This window comes from Cebidichthys violaceus, unplaced genomic scaffold, assembly GCF_023349555.1.
Source record: "Cebidichthys violaceus isolate CVI_PGR_0920_01 unplaced genomic scaffold, fCebVio1.0.p SCAF_28, whole genome shotgun sequence".
Classification (NCBI taxonomy): domain Eukaryota; kingdom Metazoa; phylum Chordata; class Actinopteri; order Perciformes; family Stichaeidae; genus Cebidichthys; species Cebidichthys violaceus.
Genome location: NW_027176461.1, coordinates 2,539,943 through 2,555,399, shown reverse-complemented (window position 1 = coordinate 2,555,399; position 15,457 = coordinate 2,539,943). Strand labels below are relative to the sequence as shown.

The window sequence follows — 15,457 nt, the reverse complement described above, 5'->3', positions numbered from 1 at the left end:
AATTAGCTTTTCATCTAGTGCCATCATCAGGTCAAAATTGTCCTTTGTCCGTTATTTAAGTTTTGCACGTATTTAGTCAAACCTGTGATATTCCCATTGGCCTCAGCCGAATTGTGTGCAGTGCTAATTAGCACAAGCAAGCACGCTAACATGCTAAATACAATGGTGAACATAGTAAACGATATACCTGCTAAATGTGAACATGTGAGCATGCTGGTATTAGCATTTAGCTCAAAGCACCACTGCACCTAAGTACATCTTCACAAATTTAAATATATAAGTATTATGTATGTGTATGTGGTAGTACAAAAAAGGTGTAATACATTAGTACAAATAAAATGTATGAAAGTTTTTTCAATCCCATAACCCGATTGATAATTGATTATGTAACTATCAGATTTGTACTATGGTGCTACAGAGGAAATGTCTATCCAAATTAGCTAACTTATAGTTTTTTGTTAACCCAATACAGTTTAAAAGCAGCCGTGCCAAATGGCACCATTACAAACCCCTCTTTTAGGAGTTTGCTCTCAGCACAGTGAAGCTCCGCGCTCAGCGCTGGGGCTTTCAAACGAATGATACTCCCGCAGCATCCCGACTGTGTGTTTATAAACAAGACTCAATATTATTGTGATGTCTGAGCTGAATTCGATAGATTCCTCCTCTGTCAGTTGTGCTTCCGCTGCAATACGATACGAAATTACATTCAACAGCAACAGGAGACGGGCACGGCTCATTCTCTCTCTCTCTCTCTCTCTCTCTCTCTCTCTCTCTCTCTCTCTCTCTCTCTCTGCTGCAGCGCTGCCTGCTGCCGCTCTAACTTCATCATAGGGGGGCTCGCGAGGGGCCATGGGAGTCTGAAAACACCCCGGTCCATTACTCAGAGTGAGAGGCTAACCTGGAGTTAGAGTGTCTTGGCTACCTCCATCAGAGTCCCGTGTCTGGCGAGAAGCGTTCCCTCAGAGGCTTTTGGCTTTAATGGACTCTGCTAAACGCATTCTCTCTGTATATTACCTTTAGGATTGGCCATATCTGGTTTCTATACTCTGTTTACACATGGCTCAAGCTTGTTCTGCCTAATGCTCTCCTTTTCTTTCCTTTTTATCCCTCCATTTCTCCAAATACTCATTTTTTACTCCTTCACTACATTCCTGTTTTTGTTCTGTGTTTTGTCCCCCCCCCCACTCCGCATGTACAAGATTTAGAAAGGGACCCCCGGTCTGATTTTACGCTGAACATTTTTCGCAGCACTCTGCCTGCTCCTCTTTCCCAAGAGGGTCAGATTATAGCCCACGTTAGGGGAAACACCTCATTCATTCACACACATAACCCTACATCACTGCAGATTGTCTGGCCGAGACAGTTCATTGACTCTGGAATATCCGTCATTGTTTTCCCCGTCCCGTTCAGCACTCCCACGTGTGCGTCTGCTTTTAATGACTGCGAGTCACCCACAGACCCGGTATAACTTGATGGACCAAATAGTGCCAATACCACACTGGAAATTTTTACACTTTTACACACATTTTTTCAGCCTGTTTCAGCACCAGCAATTGCTTTTGTCATTAATTGTATTTGGTTGTCATGGGTTTGGTTGCATGCCATCGCTCTGTTCTCCTCTCTTTCCTCCTTTGCCTCTTGTTCTGATTCATCTCTTCTTTGTACACGCTAACCTCTCTTGTCGTCTCAGACCTGGCATTCCTCACCTGCCCACCAGCCATCACTATTGAGTTTCCTCACCTTCGTATACAATGTGACAAAATTAATTTGTGCACAAATTAGGTATAGTGCTGGAAGCTTGCAGGTTCTGCAGCACAGCTAATTTTTGTTATTTTATATTTTTTTTGTATTAGCCAAAACTCGAAGCCCATAATGTGACACAAGACAACATCTTACAGAAAATCTTTGTAGAACAGATATGAGAACAAGCTGAACAAACCTGACCATGTTTGAGTAGCTATAGACATATAATAAGACCAACTAATAAATATAAAGTACAAATAGGATGCCGACATAGCTGAAATATCCTCAGGGACCTTTGACCTTTGTCATAACCCTTTCTCTCTCTCCACGTGTCCTCTCTATCTCGACACTGTCGAAAGCTAAAAGTGCTAAATATTTAAAATGCAAAAAATCAAATAAAAATACTAAAAAGGGACAGCTCATTTCCACAGTAATAATCACAGAGATATGTGCTTCCTTACATTTACTTACTTATATAAATGAATTAATTTCTTAAGTATAAGTATTAGTCATTGCAATCAGCGATTCAAAAGAAGATATTCATTTGAACTTTTCAGCTGATTCTGGACACATCTTTGACTGACTCTTCCAATACTGACAAGCTATCCTTGATGTGCCAATAATGCATGTCAATGTAAATCCAGAATGTAAATGCCATTTTCATGTGTATAATATTATCCTATGAATGATTTTGTAGTGTGTTGTGTTCACCAAAGTTTAGTTCCACGCGATTTACTCATCCATTGATAGCGGTGATTCCATTCAATGGATGATTCTGGCTCTTAATGTAGCTGTTGCCGATGTGACCTTGTTTGTTTGCCTGCTCTTTGGCTTTTAACCAAATAACATTTGTTCACCTGGTTTGTTCGCTGAATCACCCTCATGATACCAAAGCTTTAAACCAGCGTTCTAACAAAGTATCCACAGTTCCATTTAGTAGCTGTTCTGGACCTTTTGATGTGATCTTCATCATGTTCATGGACTTCACCCAGTTGTCTTGAAATGTCTTCTTTTTTTTCAAAGCACTTTATTAATGATATATACAGTAATAACTATCTTTATGTATGATTGAAAGATGATATAATTAATTTTAAGCCTCAATGTTAGATTTTGTTATGGTTGCAAAATGTGTTCACAAAAAGAAAGCAAATGCTATAACATGATATAATTATTACATTTTCTGACATTGACAAATCCAACTTTGACATCATTCCCAGGGGAAAATTCTGAACGGCTAAATTGCAATTTTCTGCTAAAAATAAAATAAGATGAGTTTGTTGACAAATATAAAAGCATCCCTTTAAGCCCTAAAGAGTTCAGAGAATAAACCATAATGAACACGAAGAAAGAGATCATTTATCACCCAGCAGTTCAGTGGTGTTGTTGTTGTTGACACTTCTTTTAAATATTTGGCACTGGTTTTTTTCATCATCGGATTAGGAATTAGATCCATTACTTTGAACTGGAGATAAAAGGAGCCACTGCAGTTTTCGCACTAAGTAAGTTCTCAGAGCACAAAATTTGGTGGGAATGGGATTCACTTTGTGTGTGTGTGTGTGTGTGTGTGTGCGCGTGTGCGTGCCAACATGCATTTTGACACGTGTTTGTCTGTGTGAGGTTATTTGATCTGGCAACAAATTTTGCGTGTCGAGTCGGGGACAGATAAGAAAGACTGTCGGCCCTACACAGCTGCATGTCCGGAAGCTTTTGACTGGCCACGTCTCATCGCAGCCCTCTACAACAGCGCATTGTTTGGCCAAGTGAGAACTTCACTCTCTCATTAAGGTCGCTGGGTAAGAGGATGGGAACACAGAAGCGGAAACCCATGATGCTTTTGGGCCATGCTCAGGGGGGAAGACACTCGGGTTGAACTTGTGTGTGGGCACGGTGGTGAGGAGATGCGTCGCAGCTGATATGGAGCCCAGTGCTTTCATCTGTGGTGAGAACTCAAATCTGTTGGTGACTGTGGCTGTGGGATGCAGAGACACAATTTGCATAAGTTAGAATAAACTTGGAAATGTGGCCTTTTCTTAATAAACCCACTCTGCTTCAATAGGACGGTCATTTCTGGTGAAATATCAGAGAAATGCTTCCCTCTTGTGGTAAATGAGAGTTTAAAGGCCTGCAGGAGAAAGTGGCTTCAGTCACTGCTCATCCGTTTACTTTTATACTATATCTCAGGATGAACATCTCACAAACACATCCTCTCTGATAGTCCCACTTGGCCCGTTTTACCGGAATCGCTCAGACTTTTTTTTTTTTTTTATTGCGAGTTTATATTGTTGTTGCACTTTAATTTTGATCAGTAATTATGATCATAAAGTTTGTGGATCAGTCTGAGTTCCTTTGGACGACAACACAGGAGACATCTGTGTGCCCGCAATGTACGGGCCGTGGAGCTGCTCTCCCTGTGGTTGCTGCTAGTGGAAAACCCATAATGGCCTTTAATTGGGACTTTAATTGTGTGTGGTGGAGCAAAAGCATTGACAACAAAACTGGTGGTATTTGAGTGCACACATGCGTCTTCTGTGTAAGTATATGTGTCGCTCACCGAATCCTCTTCCCCTCTTGAGTGGCTTCCGTTGGAAATCAGATGAGCTAGTAGCGTGTCAAATCATATACTTCACGATCTGTGCATTATTAGCATTATTTTGCCTACAGGGGAAGATGGTATTTGTGTTGACACAAAGATGCTTGATGTCAGGCGTTTTTACAAGAACTCCCGTCAAAATTGCTCTATGTTCACTCCATTCATCCATGCCCTATGGATATGTCTTAAACAGCAGCAAATCAATGGGGCGCATTTTGACTGCAAGGGACGGCGGGTAGTGATGGACTGTGTGAGGAATGCCTCGGCTGGAAATTAGGGTGATGACATGTGACCCTGCGAGAGATCGCAATTCCTCACTTGGAGCATGTATAGCCGCAGAAAGTATTTTGGCAGCATTGCAGACGGTTCCTCAATATGTCTCATCATCGACCCATATGTTACATTAACAAGAACACTATCCAACATTGACTAGATAGCATTTGGAGGAGAACAAAGGAGAGAATGGACGTAAGGGAAGAGTGGTATAAATGGGGTGGAGAAAAAGGTGGCAGGGCACGAGTTTAACACAGAGAAGCGGCAAAAGAACAAGAGCAATGGTGCGGAGGGAAAGGGGAAAGGAGAGAGATGAGGACGGGACGGGTTGCGCCTGTCATGATTATTCTGGTACCAGGAACATTGGGACGGGACGGAAAACAAGACGCCATCTTGTGTTCCATTCATGTCTGCAGCGCCTTGGCCTCTGTTCCCCATAGACACACACACACACACACTCTCACGTTTACACAACACGCGCCGGCAGAGCAAGGCAGGAGCTTGTGGTTCCAGTCCAGTGACAGCGGCCTGTAGTCAGGGTGGCGACGCTTCAGGAGTAGCTCCTCGTGTTGGAGAAGCGTGTTTGTGTTGGCCCTGAATTAATAACTTTTCATTTAGTGCGGAAATGACAGGAATAGTAATTAAGGAAATGGAATGATTTTATTGGCCATGATGTTTATATTAAGTTCCAGATGTGAAGCAGCTGTATGCCCAGCAAGAGCGCCCCCCCCCTCCCCCCCCCCCCCCATGTGCTATCTACAGTAACTCTTATTAAGAGCAAGATAACAGTGCCAGTTAAATGTATCTCTGTGTGTACAAAAAACATAGTATCTGGTTCACAGCATGTAGCAAACTGAACTAATATCATGTCCGGTTTGATTAATGGTTTTAAAGGACCACGAGGTCTGCTATGTATTTAGAAATGTGCCCCGAAAGTGCAATTTATTTGAAGATATAATGTTTCTCTATTTCAGGCCTGATTTGCCTGAGTGGAAAAGTTAATATCGAGGAGTGACTGTTCAGCATTTTTGGGTGGCCCCAGCACATGTGAGATCCATGCCGCGCTGCACCAAAGTTTAGTATCCCTTAACTGGCAATGACAGCATTGCTTAGATCCTCACATTGCCTGTCACGAAGCTAGTTTGGATTTCAAATTTAGATCAAGCGAATCTCTGCTGTAACATGTGAAGCTGTAGTCGGGCCAATGACAAGCGCTGGCACAGGAATGAACAGAAAGACTCCTTTTCCTTTTCGGTGTTGGTGTTGTCACACAATATGTCTCTGAACTTAAATGTTCCTGTATGGTATCGTGCAAATATTTCATATTTTCTTGACTGATTGATGTCAGTTCTAATGCATGCGTTGCGTAGCAGGTCCCTGAACACAGTTTAGTTATTTGAATCCCCATCAACTGAAATGGAAGCTACTAAACTGTACTTTGGGTTCATGCATGACAAGAACATTAAACGTTACGTTACAATCTGTCCAAGCAAAACATGTTGGAGCTTCAGGGGCAGTGAGTGAATGCACCCTGAGGGCAGTTAAGTTTACTTATGAGAGTACTTGAGAACTGTTAAGGATGTGTGGGCGACGTCAACAAAGAGCTTAACAGCTATTGAAGACAAAGAACACGCCCATAAGACATACCGTAAACTCTCCCACTCGCTTTTTCTTGACGTTTGGAAATATAAAAATCATATACACAACTCTATTCCTGTTGCTTTACAACTGTTCTGCCATTGTAGATTCAAATTAAATAGAGTGGAAGTGCTCATTTGCTTCCTCAGTTCTTTTTCCTATTACTTTGCTGTTACTCTCTCTTCATCTGAGAGTCATTTATTATGGAGATGTTTTCTCTTTTTGCATGGCAATAGTAGAGCCCTGCCCATAACTGGAGCCAATGATGTTTTGTTCTGTTGTGATGTGCTCCCATCTGGTTTCCAGTGAAAATGCATCACTCCATTAACATTGCCTGTGATCTAGAGGATGCTTTAATCTAAGACTATAAACTCCACTTAATTACATCCTCCAAAAGAACTCTATTACTATAATGCAATCAAACGGGGAGCACATCCATTTTGGCAAGTCAAACATGCCTCGAATGGCTCTGGAAAGTGTTTACCTTTTGTCTTCTGTTCTGATCATAGAATCATATTTGGAGGTCCAAGGCCCTGATTGAAACTTGTGTTTTTTTTGTGGGTCAAAATAACATGCATTGCTGATACATATGAGATTCCAATTCTCTACAAAAACAACCGTAACAATTGAGTTTCGGGGAGTCTGAACGGACTCTCTGTGTGGCACACTGATGACTTTGTGCTTGACTTTTCATGCCTCTCACTGTATAACCTCGAGTCATATTCATAATTTCGGTCTGTATGCATCGTGCCAGTTCCCATTAGTCTAGCAGTATTTTTCAATGAATTCAAACTTCAAAGGAAAGCAAGATGGCCCAGTTTAAAATGATATACAAAGAATTTCTCTAGGATTCATGATGCCTGGTAATTCTTTTTGCCTCGGTGCTATGATGAAAAGATCATTACATTTAGGGAAATAATTGAAGTAAGAGTTTTTTGTGGTGATGTTACAGGTTTAACATTGACTTGGCTCTGATGACATGATACTGGTTCAGGGTTGCCAGTTTTCAGATAACAGACTCCATTAACACTTTCTGAACATGTCCTATACTTTTTTTTTTTTCAAAAAAAATGCAATTACTATTATTATTATCAACAATAATAATAATAGTAATTGCATTTTTTTGGAAAAAAAAAAAGTAGTTGATATTCATATTAGTAGAATTTGTATTATTAATAATATTGTTTTTGTTATTAGCATTATTTACACGCCTGTAAACTCTAAATCAAAATAAGATAGAGAACATCTATTGGAGTTGTGGGAAATAATATAATACCATCTGTTTAACAAGAAAAAGCCTCCGGCTCTTTTAGAGAGGAATGATGCAAAAACCTCTTTCACATGACAGAATTTTCTTAATTGTCCATCGTTACTGGGGAGACCATGGGCATGCTTACTTAGTTACACACTTAGTTATACCAGTTAATTTAATTTTCGTGATAGACTCCTTTAGACACACGACTGACGCATATTTCTTACTTAGAGTAAAACATAAAGAGTCAGTCTTGAACTGTGCACAATGTCATACAAAGAGTTGCTGAAATTGAAGAATCGATTGGTTGATTTAATCAACAGTTCTGTAAAAAAGTTGAAATATGTCATTCAGCATGAAACAGCTTAAAAAACGACTAATTGACTACAGGTCTTAGTCAACCAAGGCATCATTGGTATGTATGTATGTATGTATATATATATATATATATATATATATATATATATATATATATATATATATATATATATATATATATATATATACACATACATATACATACATACCAATGATGTCTTGGTATGTATGTATATATATATATATATATATATATATATGTGTGTGGGTGGGTGGGTGTGTGTGTGTGTGTGGGTGTGTATATAAAGGAGAGAGGGAGGTAGGGAGAGAGAATATATAGAAATAGAAAAATGAAGATTATCTTATTGGGCAAAGAAAATCAAGTAAGGTTGTAGAAAGGACTTTTGTTGGAATTTGAATCCACAATGCAGAAAACTGCTTGCAAAAAAAAATCGATGCAGTAATTTGTATTGAAAGAAATGGAGCCCTCTTGCACATTTTATATTTCTGTTTAAATATCTTCTGATCAAATAATAAAATCAAAAATGTTTACGTTCTGCGTAATATCCGGTGTGAACGTCACACTTCCTGTTTCATCCTCCGAGAAGTGCAACAATGGCGTCCCGTGTTGAGGTTAGTAATTTCTCCATTTTAATGTCAAATTACCCAATTTGTTTGATATTGTGTCAAATTACAGTCCAATAATACAATTCCTTTACAGGCGATGTGTCATATTGCCGGCGGAGAGTGTGTTTCTGTTCCTCACTTGTTGTTTACAATCTCGCGTTGTGGTGCTAAGCTAACCGATGTTAGTCAGTGCTAACTAACGCTAGCGCGTCACCATCTTGTGTGTAAGAGTCGACACTCGGTCGTTAAACAGTCTCGTTTTATAATGTATTATCTATAGATAGCGATGATAGTAACGCTCACCGTCTGTATTTCAGGAGTCTGCTACAGCCACAGAAGAGGAGCAGACTGAAACTAATGCCTCAGAGAAGAGGGAATCGAGACTACGGAAATTTCGAGAGTTACATTTCAAACGGGTGAGTTAAGTTAAGAGTTTTAATTAAGTCACATTTATGTTTTAGAGGCGAACAATTACGTCATTACATGGCTGGATGTTTATTTCCGTGCACATCGTGTGATCACGTGTTAATTTCCGTTGCAGAATGAAGCACGTAAGCTCAATCATCAGGAGGTCGTGGAGGAGGACAAGAGACTGAAACTCCCCACTAACTGGGAGGCTAAGAAAGCCAGACTGGAGTGGGAGCTCGCTGAAGACGAAAAGAAAAAAGTATTTAAGTCTCTTTAAGTATTAAAATACTTACAAACTCTATAGTACTGTGCACATTCAGAATGACGAGATGTCCCTGATCAGAAGTCATCTACGATGTAACTCCTCTCTTCACACTGACATGCTTGTGATGAAGCTGAAGTACCATAAAATTATTTCTAAGGATCGGCGTAGTTTGCTCAAAAGGGGCGCTTTTAGATCAAGCAAAGTGCTGTGGTAGCACATAAATCACTGTGAAATATATTTAGTTCACACCATGACTTTGATTTTATACACCCCTATATTTTTTTGTCACTGCTTTCTCCTAAGAGAATGATAATGATTCAATACATCTTCATCAGTACATCTGGAATATTGCCACAAACTTAACAGTTTACTCATGAAATATTAAATAATTTGTACATACGTGACGTATTCATGTTTTTCTTTCAGGAATGTGCTGACAGAGGGGAGGACTATCACAGAGTGAAACTGCTTGAAATCACCGCTGAAGATGCAGAGCGGTGGGAGAGGAAGAAGAAGAAGAAGAACCCAGACACAGGATTTGCAGGTTGGTGGCAGCGTCTCCAGTGTAGACGCACATATGTTGTGTGCTCTTTGGTTGCACTGATATGATACTTGTCCTAAATTGTGAATGAATTTGATGCTGAGTAGACCGTAGATCTCCGCCAGGTGTGTCTGCAACCCCCGTCTGACACCAATGTAAGGTGTTGCAAAACACACTTCATTAATATTTAAAAACAAGCACTAATGTACGCAGACAATCAGCTCAAAGTCATGTGTAGTACGCTTCATACAATCTTGTCAAAAACAAAATTTAAACTAGCCAGGCTTTCTGCCCGCCTAGCAGCTGCTGCGTGGCAACGATGCGCTCAGCAGTGTACACTGGTAGTTCAGTCAATAAAAGGTGTTTTGAGAAAGTGAGTTACCGCAACCACGAGAGATCCTTGATCATGCAGTTATAACTGGCCACTCAAAATATTACGCAGATTTAGCCAAGATAATCCCATTGAGGTTTTGAATCTCTTTTCCAAGGGAGTTACCAGCACCACATTGTTTTGCTTTTGGATGCCATCTTTTAATTACACAACACATGTTCACTTTAACAAATAAATGGCTACCTGAAAAAATAAAGCTCAACGTACAGACTAAAGACTGTGGCCGTTTGAAAAGAAATCTAAACTAATTACACATTTCTTGATCAATCAAAGGGGACATTTGTCCCTTTAATACCTAATAGAATCAATGTTTAACACATTGAAGTGGTTGTCACTGATTGTATTGACGCTGGAATTTTATCGTGGCATCAGGAAGTAACTTGGAAGCAAATGGCGATTGGATCAAACTGCTTTATTTTAGGCAGAACCTCAGCTACTCATTTAGTAAATTGTAATTGAATACAGTTTACTCTTGAGGAAACAAGCGGTTCACCGTGGGTTCTGCTGTGCCATGGTATGTTTCCCCACTTCTACCAAACAGGGAAGCGCCGCTGCCTGAGTCTTATGTAGCAGCAGTGTACAGAGCAATACTGGTTGCATGTAAGGACCTCGTGGGACGTTAATCTATTTTGAACTGCTTCGAATTTAATCTCCTGAAGAAAGTAAAAAAATAATTGCTGTGTCTCATAAATATGACTTCCATCTGTTGCATCAAAACCTCCTCTGAATTAAAACCTCTGGGGAGAAAATTATCACCAGAGGGGCCTCAAGAGAGGAAGGGAGTCGGAGAGTTGCCTCTTCATCTCGGCCTAAGCAGCCGCGGGACGTGGTGCTGAGCCTCGTGCCTGCTTGCTGTTTGTTCCGGTAATTATTTCTACATTTTTTATTGCTCTCCGTCTCACACAATGGACTGCAGGTTATGCTGAGGCCCAATTTCGACAGTACCAGAGGCTCACCAGGCAAATCAGACCAGACATGGAAAGCTATGAGAAGCAGAGGGAGGATTGGTGAGTTACCAATTCTGTATTTGTGCCTTTTTTTTCTTTAAACTCTTTATCCAGATATACAAGATGGCTCAACGTGGGAAGAAATCTGGCATTACAAATTTTTTTTGGTGCGTTCCTACTATCGAGGCCATGAGAAGGATGGCATGAGACGTCTCTATTACGACCGTAACTGTGAAATCTCTCGTCAAGTGAAATTAATTGTAACATTTTGCCTGTCGTGATCATCTCAGGGTTCACTCATCACATGTGAACAAAGCATTTTCTATACGTTAAGTCATGTACCCCCTCGTTTGCCCCGAGGTCAGTTTTGAAACACTTCCGAAGTAATTTAAAGAATTTTAAAGTGCAACGCAATTTTGAAGAAGAGTTTGTTGCCTGCAGGTTATTCACCCTCAAAAGACGTGACACTCATGCAGAGCCGTGAAGGATGCACATACACATTTTCCCCCCCGCGGCCACATTATCTCCTTTCATTGGAATGACCGTCGTCACAATGATGGAATAGAGAAGTCGGTTTTAAGTATGTTCAAATTGTGATTATCTCTGGTTGTGCATGTCTAATTCCTTTTTGCTACCGCTCCACAGCGGTGAGGACTTCCACCCCACGTCCAACAGCCTGATCCACGGCACCCATGTCCCCTCAAAGGACGGCATTGACCGCATGGTGGAAGATGTTGAGAAACAGTAAGTCACACTCGAGAGAACAGCTAGTAAACGAGAAACGCCATATCCTTTCCTGACCCTCGTTTTCATTTCATCTCGCCCTCAGCCTGCCCATTAAGTATCAGTTTGTCTTACTGGGCAGACTGGTGTGGCTCTAACAAGAAGCGTTCAACCAGGCTAACAAGCTAAATGCTAACGATGGACAACTTTGACTAAATCACGAACTGTAAAGAATGCAGGTCCTTAGTCATATGTAAAATGTTTCATGCCCCCATGACTTTATTCAAGTTTAATTATGATTGGCCTAGAGGAATACTTCACCCTCAAAAATGACCATTTGTGTATCAATTACTCGCCCAGTGTCCCCTTGAGTTCTTGGGGAGAACGTTATTTTCTCACAGTGAACAGAGAGAAGTCTTGTCCTGTCGCATGCTCAGTACTTTATAAACATGCGCATCTTTGATAAAACCTTAATATTTGAAACACTTTGGGCTCTCACGGTCAAGTAGCGTGTCCGTGCAAGCGTGATGCTGTTTTTATTTGACCAGCGTTAACTTTTAATTGATATAAAAATGCTCACTTGGTGGGTGAAGTATTCCTTTTAAGCAATTCTAACCCCCCCCCCCCCCAAAAAAAAAAAAAAAATTATTTCAGAAAGACAGTGGGTACATTCAGGCCTTTTTCCGGAACTGGTACACCACAAACGTAGTGTGAAGCCTGGAAATATGAGATTATCTCTCACAATAAATTGTGTGGAAACTGTGACTTTGTGACCTCTTTATCAATTTAGGAAGAGGGGGATGTTTTGTGTGAACCGGGGCCTATCTGATCTGAAGAAACCCGCCCCTCATACAGAGTGTTTCTCAGGGTCCTAGTGGGGCCCATTCCTGATCAGACCAGGGCCTTATGTCAAACTGATGGTCCTTTTATAAACCTTTATGAGAGCTACAATACCATCACTCTCTCTCACATTTAACTGGCTGCTGCTTCAAACTGTGTTTGTCAGGGTTTTTGTCCCCTTTTGTTACCCTGTTTTTCCCCCTGAGCTGTCCTATATTTGAGACAGTCTGAGGCTTGTGTTAGAGATGCGACTGTGGGGCATTAGACAAGGATGCAGTTGCCAGGGTATGACGCATAACAATGCTTTGAAGACACCGCGAATCAAGACTTGGAGCTCACAAATTGACAGTATTTTCCTCCGAGTAAGCATGCGTTTTAGGTTTTCCGTCGCCACTCTCCTTGCCAAATTTAAATGCACACCCTCGAATTATTGCCTGTAGCCAATTATTGTCATTGGATATGCCGTTTATGAAGTCCTCCCTAAGCTGCTTTTATTTGCCATTGTCAGGATAGAGAAGCGGGCCAAGTACAGCCGACGCAGGGCGTACAACGACGACGCAGACATCGACTACATCAACGAGAGGAACGCCAAGTTTAACAAGAAGGCGGAGCGCTTCTACGGCAAATACACAGCCGAGATCAAACAGAACTTGGAGAGAGGCACAGCGGTCTAGAGGGTCCATCACCTCAGCGGACATGTTCATGTGCAGTTTTAGGATGTTCATGCGTTCATGTGCAGTTTTGTCTCCATTTAGGAGACGAGGATGCTTCTTTTTCTTCTCTTTAGTTGCTTCATAACTAGAACACATGTATTAAAATGCTAAAAATGGACTCTGTATTGTAAAGCGTAGTCTAACATTGTTTTATGATGCTGAGGTTATCTGTGCGATATGTGGTGTCCTTTGTACAGTACTAGAAGTTGAAACAACTTATGATTATTTTTACCCTTTCTTTTTAAATAAACCACTTCCAGTTATCTTGCACACTTGTTTGTGTTTCTGTGGGCTTAGTGCGTGTGGTCTCATGATGGGAGACAGTGAGCGTGAGAATGAACTACCGTCGAGTACCATCAAACCTCGGGGCGCATTCAGCCGAAGATGCCAGCCAAAAGCATGTTTTTAGGTGCACAAAGAGAAGAGGACCAACAATTGAGCAATTCAATTTCTTCATTATCGTCTACATCTCAGTCTAACTAACTTGCCCCAAGCTGCGACATGAGCAGGAAAGCCTTGTGACTGGAGAACAGATAACGGACAACAGGTTCCCATGCCTCGACTCCTGTCAGTGTGACTGTAGGGGCATTGCCCCCCCCCACCAAACATTGGTTTGTGTGGTCACACCAGCACTGAATCAAACATACCATTGTATACATATTTATAACGATCTGTTCCATCTAATCTGGATGAATCAATAGTTGAACCCCACATTAAATGGATGGGATCTCTTTTAAAGAATGGTGTGCAAAGACGCCGTGACACAAGTTGTTTGTTTTACTGATGAAGGGTGGAGGAGGGCTTCAGGTGATTGCTTTGATACGTGACTCTGCTCTAGAGCGTTTAAGGGAGTGGATTAAATGTTCAGATGCATGATTATATTTTTGTAGTCTTATCTGATTAGCCCGTGGGACGTTGGCTGGGACTCGTACGAGGAACAACACTGCATAAATTCACTGTGGTGTCTCTCCGAAAAATCTGACACCTTTGGTTCTTTCATGGCCAACCGCCTGTTGAAAGGGTTCCCCGTGATGCAAAATGGGCATGATTTAAGACCAGTAAGCGGAGGAAAACGTCTGGATGAATAACGAGTGTTAATAGGCGAGTTTTTCCGTAGACACAGAGGCCTGCCGTGTGGCGGAGTGGCACCGATTCTTATTAAAAACCTAGAATAAACAAATCATATGTGATGACTTCATGAGTCTTTTGAGGATGACTGTGTTACATTACGAGTCTGACAAGTCTGTCTTGTCAAATTTGAGACTACACTATGATTTGTGTGCATATTGATGATCTTGATGTGTATCAAATAAACAGTGCCCCACCCTCTGCCCCAGTTCCACTAACACTCGCTGCGTTGTGTTTTTGCATGTCTTATCTCCCGTCAAGGTAATTAATCAGGATTACAGGTCAGTTTACAGCAGGAGACGCACAGTCTGGGAGTCAGGCGTAATTAAAACTCTGTGATTTTTACCTTTTTATTTACAACTGATTGTGACATGCATCAGCCTTGACATGCAAATTTATTACCCGCTTAATAGATAGTTATCTCCCCCCAATAGATTAGTTACCTTCTGGCAATAATACACCAGTATTTTTAAACACGGGCCGAGAACCAGTCAATGTGAATACACACACACACACACACACACACACACACACACGCACACGCTTTAGGGTAAGTAGCACAGCAGCCACAACAGCAGGATATATCGAGTTACTCAAGGAGGAACATGTACAAATCATGTGTGAGCAGACAGATGATCACCTAACATCAATCACCAACAACTGAGTCCCATCAGCAAACCAAAAAACATTGTTTAGTGAGTGCAGCTGTGATAGATTGCCACATTGTTGCAGGTGTAATACACAGCACATGTACAGTAGTAGGAAAAGCACAGGTGTTACTAATAACTTTAACGACTGATTTGTGGCGTTCAAGTGACCCAGTAAGCACAACGATGCACTATATCAGGAGCCTACAGCTAAATGGAACTCAGGCATCGTTATGTTTATTATTTAACACCTGTGCTTTCACTACTGTGACAGGCCAAACATGTCTTCCATTTAAACCAAGCAAGAGTTGCCATTTTGTATCACTTCGTTCATATTTAAATCAAAGATGTTGGCAGTGATTCACATCAACCTCAGTCTAAAACATGACCCATCCCTAAAGACAGTTGTATGC

At 41.1% G+C, this 15,457-nt stretch overlaps 1 protein-coding gene across 1 annotated transcript; it reads left to right on the top strand.

Moving 5' to 3' along the window:
• Positions 1-8,354: 8,354 nt before the first annotated feature.
• Positions 8,355-13,539, top strand: syf2 (SYF2 pre-mRNA-splicing factor). The gene is made up of 7 exons (XM_068721806.1): positions 8,355-8,447; positions 8,759-8,857; positions 8,983-9,108; positions 9,541-9,658; positions 10,963-11,053; positions 11,639-11,737; positions 13,065-13,539. Exons 1-7 carry the CDS (start codon positions 8,430-8,432, stop codon positions 13,228-13,230), a joined length of 717 nt encoding a protein of 238 aa, XP_068577907.1. The 5' UTR covers positions 8,355-8,429; the 3' UTR covers positions 13,231-13,539.
• Positions 13,540-15,457: the final 1,918 nt, after the last annotated feature.